General features: G+C 44.5%; 6 protein-coding genes across 6 annotated transcripts; 3 read left to right on the forward strand and 3 right to left on the reverse strand.

The window, feature by feature from the left end:
* Nucleotides 1-82: 82 nt before the first annotated feature.
* Nucleotides 83-12,280, reverse strand: LOC108144493 (E3 ubiquitin-protein ligase Smurf1). Its single transcript, XM_017269424.2, has 8 exons — nucleotides 11,764-12,280; nucleotides 11,185-11,599; nucleotides 11,083-11,121; nucleotides 4,561-4,797; nucleotides 2,249-4,496; nucleotides 1,987-2,186; nucleotides 1,764-1,927; nucleotides 83-1,680 (listed from the first exon to the last, which is right to left on the reverse strand). The coding sequence occupies exons 2-8, from the start codon at nucleotides 11,237-11,239 to the stop codon at nucleotides 1,396-1,398; spliced, it is 3,228 nt and encodes a 1,075-aa protein (XP_017124913.1). The 5' UTR covers nucleotides 11,240-11,599; nucleotides 11,764-12,280; the 3' UTR covers nucleotides 83-1,395.
* LOC108144495 lies at nucleotides 5,107-5,346 on the forward strand. The gene has a single exon (XM_017269427.2). The coding sequence runs from the start codon at nucleotides 5,107-5,109 to the stop codon at nucleotides 5,326-5,328; it is 222 nt and encodes a 73-aa protein (XP_017124916.1). The 3' UTR covers nucleotides 5,329-5,346.
* LOC108144496 lies at nucleotides 5,438-5,973 on the forward strand. Its single transcript, XM_017269428.2, has 2 exons — nucleotides 5,438-5,644; nucleotides 5,796-5,973. Exon 1 carries the CDS (start codon nucleotides 5,473-5,475, stop codon nucleotides 5,641-5,643), a length of 171 nt encoding a protein of 56 aa, XP_017124917.1. The 5' UTR covers nucleotides 5,438-5,472; the 3' UTR covers nucleotide 5,644; nucleotides 5,796-5,973.
* LOC108144494 (NADH dehydrogenase [ubiquinone] flavoprotein 1, mitochondrial) lies at nucleotides 7,644-11,055 on the reverse strand. Its single transcript, XM_017269426.2, has one exon. The coding sequence runs from the start codon at nucleotides 9,756-9,758 to the stop codon at nucleotides 7,662-7,664; it is 2,097 nt and encodes a 698-aa protein (XP_017124915.1). The 5' UTR covers nucleotides 9,759-11,055; the 3' UTR covers nucleotides 7,644-7,661.
* A 663-nt stretch (nucleotides 12,281-12,943) lies between the features above and the next one.
* Nucleotides 12,944-13,616, forward strand: LOC108144180. The gene is made up of 2 exons (XM_017268844.2): nucleotides 12,944-13,408; nucleotides 13,463-13,616. The coding sequence occupies exons 1-2, from the start codon at nucleotides 13,019-13,021 to the stop codon at nucleotides 13,538-13,540; spliced, it is 468 nt and encodes a 155-aa protein (XP_017124333.1). The 5' UTR covers nucleotides 12,944-13,018; the 3' UTR covers nucleotides 13,541-13,616.
* On the reverse strand, nucleotides 13,534-14,488 carry LOC108144179 (methylosome subunit pICln). Its single transcript, XM_017268843.2, has 2 exons — nucleotides 14,293-14,488; nucleotides 13,534-14,198 (listed from the first exon to the last, which is right to left on the reverse strand). The coding sequence occupies exons 1-2, from the start codon at nucleotides 14,409-14,411 to the stop codon at nucleotides 13,667-13,669; spliced, it is 651 nt and encodes a 216-aa protein (XP_017124332.1). The 5' UTR covers nucleotides 14,412-14,488; the 3' UTR covers nucleotides 13,534-13,666.
* Between the last annotated feature and the right edge of the window lie 283 nt (nucleotides 14,489-14,771).

The raw sequence follows: 14,771 nt of genomic DNA on the forward strand, positions 1-14,771 counted from the left end.
ATTTACATTTTCGATATAAGACATTTTTGCACCATTTTTTAGCCAACATAATTTAAGCCAGGTTAATAAAACAACTGTAGTGTAAGGCTCATTTATTTATTCATTCCTTTTGGATTAATGGAGCAGAGTCCTTGTCAATGTGCGCAGGATTTCTGCCTTAGAATTCTTAGTCGTTCGCATCCTAGATCTCGCTAAAGCTAAAGAGTTAACGATCGATTTGTTTTGTATCTTGGGGGATTACTTCTATCTGCTTGAATCCAAGGGTTGAATTCTTGCTCTTAATACAAAATTAATAGATCTCACATATGCACTACATTTTGGGGCGGTATGGTGGATTTTGGGAATGGGGTCGGGTGGGGGATCTTAAATATCTACCAATTATTTTGTTTTAAGTAAAGTCAGATAAAATTTTCACTAATATCACCTAGAAATTTGTCCAATTCGTTTTCATTAAAACTGATGTAAATATGTATTAAAGATGTACGTGTATATGAAGTTTGATCCTTAGAGTTTGATTTTGGCGATGGGCAAGAAATAAAATTTAATCCAACACAAAAAGTAATTTAAATAATTTGCGTTTATTTAAAAATTAAAAAAAAACTAATTTTAATTGAGTAATTTTTCAAGTGTTTTGTTTTGCTCTCTTAATTTTTCAATTCTTTTTGGGGTGGGCAATCATTTCGCTCACATACTTATAAAATATGCAAACTTGGTTGTGTCGATGAACGTGTTGATGTTGGCGTGTGATTAAGGACGATTTAAACAATAATTAAAAACTTAGCAGTGAGTTCGATTGGTTTTTATAAATGTACAAAATGTAATTAATAAACATCAAAAATATGTTCTAAACTAAACAAAAGCACGAAAGAATTGCCGGTCCAATGCCTACAATTAAAAATTTTGTTATGCCTAATTATCAACTATGATATATGTATAATCTTGTATAATTGTATGTATAATTGGTTTCGTAATATTTTAAACTACAATTTATAACACGCGCCACGACGTAAACAAACAAAGGCCAGGATAGATATATATATATATGTATATGTCTGTTTGGGGGTGTGAAAGTGAATATATTCATATATATATATGCACTTGGTAACTATGTATACGATGAGTCAGTACATACTCGCTAAATAATTAAATTTTTTAACTGCAAAATGCGCAGCACACAAGATTAAACAGCGCTACGGGAGCAGTTCATCAACAAACAAATAAAAATAAAAACTTATCATCTTGACCAGGGTCAGTACAATTTTGATTTCAAATCGCCTTGATATATGCTTCTTTATAATTTGTATAATATATAGTTTAAGGTGTCTATGTATATGCATATGCGTGGATTGGATGCGGGTGGTGGTCAAAGGGTTACTGCATCTCATCTGCTGGTCCCTACTCCACGGCGAAGCCGCAGGTCTCCTCAACGGCCTGCGTCAGCTTGTCGCAGAGCAGCTGGTACGTCTCGTAGGGCGGCAAATCGATCCGGTTAAAGCAGGTGTGCGCCTTGGGCAAATTCTGGGTGGGCACGTCGGCAGTCAGGTGAATGGTGAAGAGTCGTGGTCCCACCGCTCCTGTAGATCCTTGCAACGCTCGGAATCCCTGAAGCGGCACTCGCGACGAACCCGTCACAAACTGCAGCAGGCGAGCCCTCATCTCGGAGCTATAAGACTCGACCACCTAGAAATGAAAATATGGGAATTAATCAATTAAATGGACACATCCAGTCAACCCAAACAGAGAGCAAAGCTATCTATACACACCTGCCAGAACCACAACACCTGCGTCGTTTCGTTCGTACAGTGCTTCAGTCTCGTATTGTTCCGCCAGTCGTTGACATCAATGCTGGAGATGCCGCCAATGACCAATTCCAGTTCGCGTTCATCAAACGGTCTTAAGAGATGGCTGGGTATAAGCTCACAAAATCCTGCAAAATAATCTCAAATGAATGCCTTTCTCCACTTAAAGTTTGTTCCAACTACAAACCTTTCTGAAGAGCCAGAAACTGCTGTTCAATGCCGCGCATAAAACGATAGTTCACATAGAGCTTGACATACTCCCGCTTGTTCTCCTCCGTGACAGGAATGGAGGCACCTCCCGGCTTCAGTTCGTGCACCACCAGAGCGCCAAAGCTATTGTTCTCCACACTGAAGGTGGATTCAATGATGCCGCTGATGTTGCTCTCCCTAAAATTGTTTAATGAATAATTAACAAACTTTTGAGAAATGAATATAAATCCTAGACTTACAGCATCCAAGTGAGGCTGCGATGCAGCTCCGGATCCACGCCTTCAATATCACCAAGCGTGATCGGTTTGTTCAGTAGCTGCTTGTAGAAAGGCGTGGTGAAACCACCATCCAGACAGTGCCCGTGGAACACGGCAATACCCAGGGTGCGGCCCACGAAATGAAAGTAGGACAGGTGATCGGGATTCACGCCAGAGTCCGGATTGATCTGCAGCGTGTAGTGGTCATCCCGACTGTACTGGAACAGGCCGTACTGCGGATTGAGCATCTCGCGCGAGAGCAGGTGCAGCCATTCGCGAGCCACGCCGCCGTAGTCCAGACCCTCCTCGCCCTTGAACTTCACCATCAGGCGCTTGCGCATATCCTTGGCCCGCATTTTCATAATCAGTCTATAGCTCTCCTCGAAAATCTCGTTGCGCGACACCTCCAGGCGGCAGTGGCCGGATTGCGGTTGCATCGTTTGCAGCTCGGTGCGCAGGGCTCGCAGCTTGCCCACCAAATCGCGGCGATACTTGGGCAGGAGGTCGGCGCCCTCGAGCAATCCCTGCGGCAGATCCGGAACAATGCGATGGGGCGGGTTGGTAGTAGTAGTGTTCGTGGTGGTGGTCGTTGTGGCCGCGGCGTTGTTCGCTGATTGCGCTGCTTGCGCCGACACTGCTGCTGCTGTGGCCGAGGGCGTTGCTGCAGTTGCGGGATTGGCGGCTGGCGGAGCAGGACTACCTGCGTTTGCGGCGGCTGCTGGCGGCACTGCCCCCCTTCGAATCATCTGCAAAATGCTGCCACTCAGTCGGGGATCCGTGAACTGCGTGGTTCGATTGTTGTGATCCACAAAGTAAACCCGGCCCGAGGCCGTCTTCCGCTGCTCCCAGCCGCTCGGCAGTGGTCCAATCGCATCCAGTGTCAGATGCTGGGTGTCGAAATCACGGGGTATCCGAGGATCGTGCCACGTGGACACGCCCGTGGGTATGTGATAGAAGTACACCTGGCCTTGTTGCGTGGTCCGCATTTCATAGCCCGGCGGCAGATCCAGAAACGGACGAGCCGCCTGATTGGCAGCCGCAATGGCCGATGCATACCGCTGGCTAGATCCTCCTCCTCCTCCTCCTGTGCCCGAAGTGCCTCCATTTCGAGTTCCCCGCGATGAGCGGCGCCTAGTAGAGGACTCCTCACCCTGTTGCCGCGAACTGCGACGCTGGGAACGCTGACCGGGAGTGGCGGCCGTATAGGATCGGCTTCCTCCGCCACCTGGAGTGCTGTTCGCATTCGGACTGTGCACGTTTCCATTGGCAGAGGGGGTCACAGAAGCGGGTGGCGACGTATTTGGGGTTGGCGGACTCTGGCTGTGCCTGGGAGGAGTGGTCGTCGTCGTCGTCGTCGCCGTCGGTCCTGCAGTTGTCGTTGTGTTGACCTCCTCCTGCGTCCACCCGTTGGTCGCACTTTGGGGCTGTGCCGCCTGGCCACTGCCAGCGCCACCACTTCCATTCTGAGCATTCCCGTTCACATAGTTCTGCTGACCCGTGGGCGATGTGGGCGTGGCCTCTGGCGGAGCATGGCCATTCGTTTGGTGCTTTGGCGTTTTCACATGATTATCGTTGCTGTGCAGGCGTACCGACGCCGATGTTGTGCTGCTGCTGGTGGGCGTGGTCGGTTCGTTTGTGGGACGCTGCTCCAAAGTGCGACCTCCCGACGAGGATGAGTTGGAGGCGGAGGTCTTCTTGCCAGGCGTCGTAGTGGCCGACAAAACAGAAACAGGCGTTGTGGGATTGGTGTTCTCCTTTCCAACGCTGGACAGGATCTCCGTGGAGTGCCGCCGTTCGTCTGAAGCCGTCACCGCCGCCGAATCCCGACTGCGATGGCCGCCATTCATCAGATTGGTGCAGGTCGTGGAGCGCGTTGGTCCAGCCGGCGCCTGTCGATCACCACTGTTGCCATTGTGGTTGTTGTGCCGTTGCTGCGGTGAAGTGGTCTGGCTTCCACCCGGATGCCTGGGCCTGTCCCACTGCGTCGACTTGGTGGCATGATTCACATAGTAAATGCGTCCATTGTCCGTGCGGCGCTCCTCCCAGCCCTCGGGCAAGCTATCCTCCGAAGAGTCGTCCTCCGAGGGGCCACGCACATCGCCACTGGGTCCCACAATGGCCAGGGGATTGCCACTACTTGGTCCGTCCTTCGAGAGCAACGAAATGATGATCTGACCACGCACCAGCTCATCGTCATCCGGCGACAGTTTGCCCAGGTCCAAGCGTTGAACTAAATAAGTAAAATGGGTTATTAGAAAAGGTTTTGAAAACTGTTTAAAGCAATATTCTCATACATCCGGCTCCCTTGAGGCTCTGTATGTTGAATGCGGGTATCCTCACACAGCCGAGGAATCCACTGCCCTTGTGTATCTTGCGCTGATTCCACACGGTTATCGTGATGGCGTCGCCAATGCCCAGAAACAAATCGTAGTGTGCATTCCATTTTGGATCCAGCGAGGACTTGCTTATCTCCGTCGAGTACACCTGGCCAGTTCCATCCACCTGAACCTTAGCAAAGGGATCGGGCAGACCTGCGAAATTGGCAAAACAAAATAAGCAATTAGCAAATAGGGCTTTTTGTTCAAGCAAATCTCTACTAGATTTCAAAAGAATTATTGTTCTGCATAAACATGCACTCTCTATTGTCATCCATCATTACAAATCATGACAATCGGTTAGCGTGGCTCACATTTGATGGGAACCATTGGTTTACTTAACACCGTAAATAGCAGGCAGTGTTAAATGTGATCTGTAAACCAAGGGTTCACACGAAAGTCTCTATGAAATAAACCTATTTAAACATACTCCATGACATTTGTCTTTTTTAGTTTGCATCTAACATGGAACGCTTAAAGTATATTGTGGCTGTGCTGCTGTTAATATTGCCTCCGTTTTATTGGAGTTCTGTTGGATATAGTCACCAACATCCTGGCTTTGCCCAACGCTTGCAGATTAAGCCCGGCTGTTTGCAGGTGCCTCAGAAATACACCGAAGCGCCAACTCCGACACCAACAATAATCTTTTCTTCGCTGGAGGAGGTCAACAGCAGAGAATCAGATTAATCATCTATGAGAATAAGTTCCCCCCGAGTGTGAGTTCCCTATTCGAATTAAGCTTATCGCTTGGGGATTGTAAAGCCCCCGCTTAAATGCGGCCTATATAAGCGCAGCCAATTCCTGAGAGATCATCATTTGCAAAACAACACAATGTCTTCTAATTGGATTCACCTTCTGGGACTGCTGGCAGTGTTCCTTTTCGTAACCCTGGCAGCAGGAGATCCATTTCCCTTCGACGAGAGACGCCACAGAGGCTGGAACCCAAGGCCTGGATCGATGCCCCAGATTCCCACCACCCCACCATTCAATCCTTACGGATAAGGTTTTATATATATAAATAAATTCAACAAAATAAATATCTTCTAATTTAAAGAACTAAGTGCTTTATAAACATTTCTATTTTTAAGGGATATCATTTTCATCTTTAAACGTTTAGAACTATGTTTAACTTTATAAACATTTCTATATTTCAGGGAAATGGTTTCAATATTTCCGAACATACAAAGTGTCCCACATAGAAATAGTTTTTCTATATTAAGAACTCGGCTGACAATCATTTGGAGACCCACTCCACTTTTTGTTTTTTTGGTGTAAGGGCAAGAGATGTCAATTAAATCTGAACAATGCTTCAATAAAAATGTTTACATCCCATCGGCCAGCAGCAATCGTGAATGCGGTCAAGTGTCATTAGTCAGAAGACAGAGATATGGGGAAACACACATAGAAGAGCCCGCGGAGAAACGAAATCTATCTGCCAATCTCCGCTATCACAACAGAAATAGGAACCCCCGCTGCCGCACCACGTTTTTGCTTATCGTCTTGGACGACCACCGATAATGCCTCGAATCTTGACAAATTAAGCGCCCGGCATTCCGGCTGAATTAAACAATTAAGAACTAAATCGATGATTTATGCGGACCAGACCCGACTAGGCCCAACCAGTCCCGCCCAGTCTGACAGCCTCTGACTCACGGACTCACGGCAGACATCACAACTAGGTGTTTCGCACTTCCATATTTGTGTCTATAGTATAGACTCTATGTTCATTCGTGAATCGTTATCTCAAGGCTGCCACCTTTGTCATTGCTATCAGCCATAAGCAGAGCCAGAGCAGAAGCAGTAGAAGGCATTCCCTTTCATCAGCTGGTGAGGATACGGATACCAACAACCCGTTTGACGTGGCCAGGTAATTCGAGTAGGCCACATTGCAACGTCTTCGCTGTCGTCGCCAGGCAGCTGTTGATTGATTTTATGCAAGAGAGAACATACAAAGAACAGCAGGGGAAATGAGTAGAGGTAGATAGACCAGCAGAACAACTAAAGAACACTCTATATGGAAGAAAAAGGTGTGCACAAGTTAGAGGAAAGAGGTAAATTTCAACTTTAAAGAAGCTATAAATGTTAAATGTATAGACAAATTCGGTTTCAATACCGTGTATTGCACAATTGATGGTATTCTACGAAAATAAACAAATTTTCCACCGAAGGGATTCGAAATGAAATTGGGAACAAATCCAACAGAACAATCAAATAACATTCTATATCAATGTTGCTATAGATTTTGTGTTGATAAATACGGATTCAACACCGTAAATTGCAAAAATGAAATTCTACGAAAAGAACTAAGTTTTTCCGAAGGGATTCGAGTTTAAATGTGGAACAGATCCATAATCTTTAAAGATTCACCAGCAGACATATATGTGACAAATTATTTTGATTTGTGTTGGGTACAAAAATAAATATTTTTTCAAACAAAATATAACATTTTCGTTGTGTTGGAGTTGAATGTAATCGTGTAGAATTCGTGATTTCGTAAAAATGCCTTTATAAACTGAAAAAAAAAAATAACCAAGGCGGATGTTTGAATTTGTGTCAAGAGAATTGGCCTGCTAATAAAACTTTATGATTATTAAGCGTTTGGGTAAATCGTACTTAAGATAAGAAGCGGATATTTCAGAATAACTATTTCAAGCAACAAACCCTCTGCATTGCATAAGCCAACATCCAAACCCACAAGTCAGACTTCCTCACTCTTTTCACGGCTGAGCTGCCTGAAAAGTGAGAAAGAAGAATAAAGAAAGCCCCGCGGATTGGCGGCCGAGAGACCAGCAGCCGTGTTTTGGGGCAAACCTAGCAACATGGCCATTCGCATGTTCAACCCCCTCTGGCTTAACGCTACGTGGCACAATTTCGTGGCCCAGTCGGCAAGGCGGGGAAGTTAACGACTGGCTGCACTTTCACTCGGACGGAAGCCGGCGGAAGTCAGCGGAGCTTGAAGTCAGCCGCATGCCACTGCCCTGAAGGAATTGGACACAAAAGAGTAGGCAGTTAGTCACGCTTTATTCTGGACAAGGAGGCACTGTTTGGCAAGGGAAGCGCTGGGCGGCGATGGCATCTGCTTCAGCCTGCTCAGCGGCCTCCCGCTTCCTGATCCGCTCTTCGATGAGCGGACGAAAGTGACGGATGAGTCCTTGGGGCGGCCAGGAGGCACCATCGCCCAGAGCGCAAATGGTATGGCCCTCGATCTGCTTGGTTAGCTCCAACAACATATCGATCTCGCCGATCTGGGCGTTTCCAGTGACGAATCTCTGCATGATCATGCTCACCCAGTGGAGGCCCTCGCGACAGGGAGTGCACTGGCCGCAGCTCTCGTGCTTGTAAAAGGCGGACAAGCGGGCAATAGCCTTGATAATATCCGTATCCTTGTTCATCACAATTATGGCACCGGTTCCCAAGGAGGAACGCACTTCCATTAGGCCATCATAGTCGTGAATTGAGCGCTCGGCATCTTCTTTGGTAATACAGGGAGTTGAAGAGCCACCCGGAAGGATGGCCAGCAGATTGTCCCAGCCACCGATCACTCCACCAGCATGGCGTTCTATCAACTCCTTGGTGGGCATGGACATCTCCTCTTCGACGGTGCAGGGCTTGCAAACGTGACCCGAGATATTAAATAACTTGGTGCCCGAGTTCCGAGTGCGTCCAAAGCTAGCGAACCACTTGCCACCGCGCCGGCAAATTGTTGGAGTCACGGACACCGTTTCCACATTGGTCACCGTCGAGGGACAGCCAAAGACACCGACATCCGCCGGAAAGGGAGGCTTGTTCCTCGGCTTGCCCGCCTTGCCCTCAATGGATTCAATCAGGGAAGTCTCCTCTCCACAAACATAGGCACCCGCACCTCGCTGCACATAGAGATCGAAATCAAAGCCCGAGCCACAGGCATTCTTGCCCAGGTAACCAGCTTTGTAGGCTTCTATAATGGCATACTGAAGATTGCAGGCCTCGTTGTAGAACTCGCCACGAACGTAAATGAATCCGGTGGTGGCACCCATTGCCCGTCCAGCGATGAGACATCCCTCGATCAACTTGTGCGGATCGTGACGCAATATCTCGCGATCCTTGCAAGTCCCGGGCTCGCCTTCGTCCCCGTTGACCAGCAGAAACTTGGGCCTGCCATCGGGCGGCTTGTGCATGAAGGTCCACTTAAGTCCACTGGGGAACGCGGCGCCACCACGTCCTCGCAGTCCAGAGGTCTTTATCTCATTCACAATCCACATGTCGCCCTTGTCCAATATCTCCTTGGTCTTGTACCAATTTCCTCGCTTCATTGCCGCCTTCAAACGCCAATCGTGACGTCCATATAGATTGGTGAAGATTCGATCTGCATCGGCCAGTGGCCCGAAAGTGGTTTTCGTCTGAGGTGGAGGAGTTCCAGGCGGCGGACCTTTAGGAGGATTTTTGGGTGGTGGAGAACCGCCTTTTGGTGGAGCAGAGTCGCCTTTGGGTGGTGGAGCAGGTCCTTTGGGAGGAGTTGAAGTTGGCTCCTTGGCTTGCAAACTCATCATAGGCTTTATTTCCTCGTTCGAAGCTGCTGCTTTTTTTATTTCAACCAATTGATCTGTAAATTCATCCCTAAGCCCTTCCACTTTTTCCTCGAGCTTAGACTTATTTCTTGTAGCAATACCTTTAATCCTTTCTAATAACTTGGCTTTAATTCTTATTTTTTCATCTGGTTCCAGTGCTTTTTCGGCATTTTCATTGATTGGAAATTTCTTTGTGGGTGGTGGTTTCTTAGTGGGAAATTTTGAACAATCCTCTTGGTTTTGATTGTTAGTTTTTAAATTGTCCCTCTTAATACTTCGCTGTTCGGAAGATAGTAAATCGTCGTTATCATTGAGTTGATTATCTTTGCTTATATGAGGTACTTGGGCTGACCAAATTATTGGTGGAATGGAGCTCTCAGTATAGTTTGGTATATTGAGCTTAACATCTCTTATGTTAGCGATTCCGAAAATGTTAACCGATTTCATGTTTTCAATTTTATCAGCAACTTGAAGTTTTTTAACTTCCGAAAAGCATTTTTGGCCTCGAGTTAGCACCGAAGAAATCTTGTAAGCACCAAAAAGTCGGCGATGCAATGGCAAAGATATCATTTTGTCGTCTATATTCGGCAGCTATGAATTCTCTATTAAAGGTGTACTATTTTGTTATGTATGAAAGAACGCTCCCAGGCTTACTACGTCTCAGATTTTTGCAAGATATAAGAAAACTCCTATATGCAGCCTTTTGTTATTCACAATTGTATAATTTATGGCCTAAGCGATATATTTATAACGTCAAGCTAGGATATTCCCATTGATGACTGTTCCCGACAATGGGTACACCTCGAATCTAATCAAAATAATCGATAAAACTATTTGTGTTTTATATACATGGTGGAAAGCAAAAACTAAATAACTATGCCATATTCGACAGTGAGCAACGGAATTCAGACATTAGACACTAGCATTAATACGCCGTCCGATATGGAAGTGTCACCAGCGGCCCCAGAACCATTTACAGCTAGTAATTTTTAGGCAGCACATTGGGCAATGCGTGATTTAAGTGCAGCCAAGTGTAAAAAATGGACAAGAAGTGGAAAAAGGCGAATTATAAAAAACAAATACTGAGAAAGAAAAATTAAGCCGTGTGCGATTGTGTTTGTGGGCGAACGAGTGAACAGCAATGAAAGCAAATTAGCAATAATCACTTTTGTTATATCTAAACAAAATATGGAATAAGCGCTCAGATATGGCACCACTCACACTCACCCACTTTCGAGTTAATGGGAGCGGAGTGCCGAGGGGAAGGCCCCCATGCCCGCCCCTTTTCCGCAATTTGTATAAAAATGAAAGTAGACAAAAGGAAGTGCTAAATTTAGCGATACCTCATATGCATAGCTAAATGCGAAGACGAAAAAGCAGCAGCGCCACAAGCGCCGCAAATAAAACAAAACTTTAATTTACCGCAAAGTGTGTGTTTTGATTGGAGGGCTAAACAGAAACATAATTGATGGTTTTTAAACAAAACTTTGCTGATTTTAAAGCAGCAAACTGCCCGAAATTTCCCTTAACTAACCAAAAGTGAGTCAAGTAATTAGCCCCAATCAGCAGAGAAAATTCCCAAACTATGAAACGTAATCATGAAATTTTAAGTTCTTACGCCAAAATATACCTCAAAAAATATGGCCAACTTTATTGACTTATTTTTACAAAATCTATTAAACGTAAAGTAATCGACCACTTCAGCAGCCATTGATAAGTCATTGTCATTTCAATATTGTTACTACAAAATATGTAAAATCTAACCAATTCGGTAACTTCAAGATTACTTTAAATTATTCCATCGGAAACCCCTTAATGATAATCTCTTCCTGAAATACTGATTTAAAACCCCTTCTATTAATGTTCCTTAAATCTCTTTTTTAAAAATACTCACGAAATAAATCCTTGCGAGCCAAATTTCTAGCACACAATACTGTAAAAAAGACCATAAATTAAATGGATTTATTTAGAATGGATCATGTAGCAGCATACTTACTCGTTATTCTAACTTTGTGTGTACCATTGCGACGTGGGTAATCCAATTTATTCATAATTTCCGACTTTTAATTGATATTGTTTGGTTTGTATAAAAATAAATGGATTTATTTTGTATATTGATTATTTATACGCCGCGTGCATGTTTGTTGTTGTTGTTGAAGTGGCGGACGGAGCGCAAAGAAGTAGAGGAAGGAGGAGGAGAAGAAGAAGGAGAGGAAACGAAGGAGGAGGAGGAGCAGGTGAGGGCGGTGAGAGGTATTTTCATTGCCGAAGGTAACTGCAGTTGTTTTTGTTGCTGCTGTTGCGGTAGCCTTGACGGTTGCAATTGTTGTAGTTTTCACGTTTGTTGCTGTGTGTCATTTCACACGCACATAGATATATAAATAATAACACTGATTTGCAGTTTTTACAAGCTACAGTGCAAGATAAGAAATAAAATGGGTATTATTAGTAAGTTTTTCAAAGATAATGTACATATGTATTTTCGCCCAAGTGCAAAAACCCAGCCCAAAAGTGAAGGTATAGGTATATAGGTAAGTAATCTTGCAGGTAGGCAAAAAATTCACGAAAAACTCACCCGAATTTGTTTTGCTGCTGTTGTTGTTACTATTGTTGTTGCTGCTGCTGCACCTCACACGCACATGTCTCACTCTCTCACGCACACAGGGCTACTCACGCATGCTGTAGGTGAGAGCGGGAGGGGAGTCTCGATTTGTCTCTCCCACTCTCTCTATTATTTCACAAATTGCATTAAATGAAATACCACTAGGCGTTTAATTAACTTTAATTTAGTCGCTGCTCCAGTATGGGTGCCTCACTATTTACTCGCACTCGTATTTCCTTCGATACAGCGATGTGTGTGCGAGTGTGTGTAAGTGGTACTAGAATTTGCAATAATAACCAACGGAGGCACAGTTCTATAGCTCTAGTTCACTTGAAATCGGCCAAAAACTCTACGACCACGCACGCCCATGAACGGATCGGTTGATAATGCGCGAATTTTGCTGTCGCGGCCACACGCGCTATTGTTTTACGATGGATTCCCTTAAAAATTTAACTACAACTTCGAACGCCATTTTTATTAGTGGTGGCAGAACGTCTAGGTGTGGAACAAAAATCGATGTTTCTATGATACTATCGAATACATTTTTCCAGCAACAATCGATTATTCACTTGATTAGATTTTGATAGATTAAATTTTATATACATATATATTTACAAATATAAGGTTAGTTTTGCACAGAGATCAAAAATCTTTTGTGTTCACTACATGCCTCGGCGATTTTTACTGAGGGACCGTTATCCATATGTTCTAGTTAAAAATTGGGTACCAAAAACGCTTACCAGAAAAAAAAAAAAATTCACGTATTCGTTTTCTATGGCAAATCGAAAATATATATATATATATATTTCAAGTTTAATTTTTATAATTTGTATGAATTTTTATAATGATAAATATCTTGTATTAAAAAAAAGTTGATCACGTTTTCGATATATATATATATATATTTCACAAAAATTATAAGTTGCAATTTTTCAACCAACTAAGCAATTAATATATTTTTCTGACGAAGAAACAGCGGCTTTTTGAAAAAGCGTTAAATAATTACCTCAATTTCTTTGAGTATATTGGTATTTTTAGTTCTTAATTTTGTTTCATAAAAAAAAAACGATGACACTATCGATATATCTTGGTTGAAGCGTGGAATCGATTGGAGTTTAGCTGTGACTAAAACCATCAAAATGGTTTCAAACGTTGTCCATCACTGAAAATATCATTTTGGCGGCGTTTCTGTTTACCTTTTATTTTGTTGCTATAACTAATATAAGCAATGTCGATCACTTTGGATTTTAGTGGCAAGAACCTGGCCAAAAGCAAGTCTGTGAATCTGCACTATCTGCCAGCCAAAATTGACGGCGATGGCGAGGCAAATGTGGAGGAGTACTTCAACAACTACACAAGGGAAGCAACCGATTTTGGTAATGGAATCTTGACGAATGCCTTGCGCGGATATCCATTGGTGGGGGAGAAGCTCAAAGTGCCAGAAGGATATCGTGGACTAGTTATCCAGGAAACAGAGAAGCCTATTAACGAATCGTCCGACAGACAGCTGCGACTTACGGGAGTTTTCGAAGACTTTACCTACTGGAACTACGATAAGGTGCCCTCTAATGGCGATGCCTACCGACAGGCGCTGCTTCTGGCGGATGTGGCCGAGGCTGTGGGTATGTGCACTCTTATAAAGGTTTTCCAATGACCTCCATTTCATCCGTAGCTCTCAAAACCCATCAGCGAAGCGGATCTAGAAGCAGAAATAGCACGGAACAAAGAAAACACAAAGGAAGCTTTATAATTCTTAGGCGCGCTTACAGCGTTTATTATTTAGTACTCCAAAAGCTATTCAAATACATATGTATCTTTACAATTCATACACTTAAGCTGGTAAAAAAGGGATATCGGTATATAAATATGTGATGCTTCATTCATCGGCGTCCTCGAATCGCTCGTCGTCGTCATCCAGGCTGAGATTCTGGACGCCATTGCGTCCCAGCGTCAGTGCGTCTTCTTCCTCCATGGCCTCGTCGTCCAGGCCGCCGGCATCCTGCATGGGATCGCTGTCCTCCGAGTCGCTGTCCGCCGAGTCCGGATGCAGTGCCTGGCAAGTGGTCATTGCGCTGTACATGGTGTCCACCGTATGGATGTCGTCCGGCAGGAGCCAGCATTCAGTTACTTCCTCGAACTGCTCGTCCACGGCGTCCTCGAAGTTGTCGTCCTCCTCGTCGTGCTCATCGCTCCCATTGCCCTCATCTACGTCGGCCTCTGGACCTCCACCATTCTGGCCATTCACCGCCGGCTGTGGGGGATCCCCGTAGACCCCGTTCCATTCCACCTTGTGGTCCAGCATGAAGTAGATGCACTTCCTCGGATTCGAGGAGATACCGTGCAGGCTCACCTGCTTCCATTCGATGGAAATTCCCTCGGCCAGGTCGCTAGGCTGCCAGGATAGCGTACTAAGAGAGTTAAATGTTGATTATTTTGGGGTGTTGATGGGCTTATCAAAAAACAACAACAATAGACGCCGGCGAAAGCTTTCGGTTCACTCACTTTTGGGCAATGTAGATTGTGCCCTCGCCCACCACTTTGTCGCCAAGCTTAAGCTTGATATTGTTTGCTGTGTAAAGCAGGCCATGCTCTGGCGGAGAAATTCGCATAATAAGCACCATTTTAATACACAAATTGATAAAATTGCTAAAAGCGCGTTCAAACTAGAGGTGGACTAAGATCGTTTTCAAATCATCGGTAACTTCGATAAATGGCAGGGCATCATCGATGATTTTTTTTTTAAGGTATGTTCTAAAAAGTCTGGCAGCGCTTTTAAAAGCTAAATAGTACATGCAATAAAATCAGGAATAAACAAAAGGCTTGAAATGCATTAATAACAAGGCGCTTTTTTTTTAATATTGATTGATGAATAGTTTTTAAGATTTAAAACGTCCGAACTCTGGCAACTCTGTTCCAAATTTTCCACCTTTGATTGAAATCACTGTCACAGGTGTTTTTAGCTGAAAACTCATTTGTAAGCT

The sequence above is a fragment of the Drosophila elegans genome, unplaced genomic scaffold, assembly GCF_018152505.1.
Source record: "Drosophila elegans isolate 14027-0461.03 unplaced genomic scaffold, ASM1815250v1 contig_183, whole genome shotgun sequence".
Taxonomy (NCBI): Eukaryota; Metazoa; Arthropoda; class Insecta; order Diptera; family Drosophilidae; genus Drosophila; species Drosophila elegans.

Excerpts from the sequence above, each read along its gene's own strand:
- LOC108144495 (XM_017269427.2), top strand. The coding sequence starts at position 5,107 with ATGGAACGCTTAAAGTATATTGTGGCTGTGCTGCTGTTAATATTGCCT.
- LOC108144494 (XM_017269426.2), bottom strand. The coding sequence starts at position 9,758 with ATGATATCTTTGCCATTGCATCGCCGACTTTTTGGTGCTTACAAGATT.
- LOC108144180 (XM_017268844.2), top strand. The coding sequence starts at position 13,019 with ATGTCGATCACTTTGGATTTTAGTGGCAAGAACCTGGCCAAAAGCAAG. Across the intron at positions 13,409-13,462 it reads TGGCGGATGTGGCCGAGGCT|CTCTCAAAACCCATCAGCGA; the intron begins GTGGGTATGTGC and ends TTTCATCCGTAG.
- LOC108144179 (XM_017268843.2), bottom strand. The coding sequence starts at position 14,411 with ATGGTGCTTATTATGCGAATTTCTCCGCCAGAGCATGGCCTGCTTTAC. Across the intron at positions 14,199-14,292 it reads ACAATCTACATTGCCCAAAA|TACGCTATCCTGGCAGCCTA; the intron begins GTGAGTGAACCG and ends TAACTCTCTTAG.
- LOC108144496 (XM_017269428.2), top strand. The coding sequence starts at position 5,473 with ATGTCTTCTAATTGGATTCACCTTCTGGGACTGCTGGCAGTGTTCCTT.
- LOC108144493 (XM_017269424.2), bottom strand. The coding sequence starts at position 11,239 with ATGAATAAATTGGATTACCCACGTCGCAATGGTACACACAAAGTTAGA. Across the intron at positions 11,122-11,184 it reads ACACAAAGTTAGAATAACGA|TATTGTGTGCTAGAAATTTG; the intron begins GTAAGTATGCTG and ends TCTTTTTTACAG. Across the intron at positions 2,187-2,248 it reads CGCAGCCTCACTTGGATGCT|GGAGAGCAACATCAGCGGCA; the intron begins GTAAGTCTAGGA and ends AAACAATTTTAG.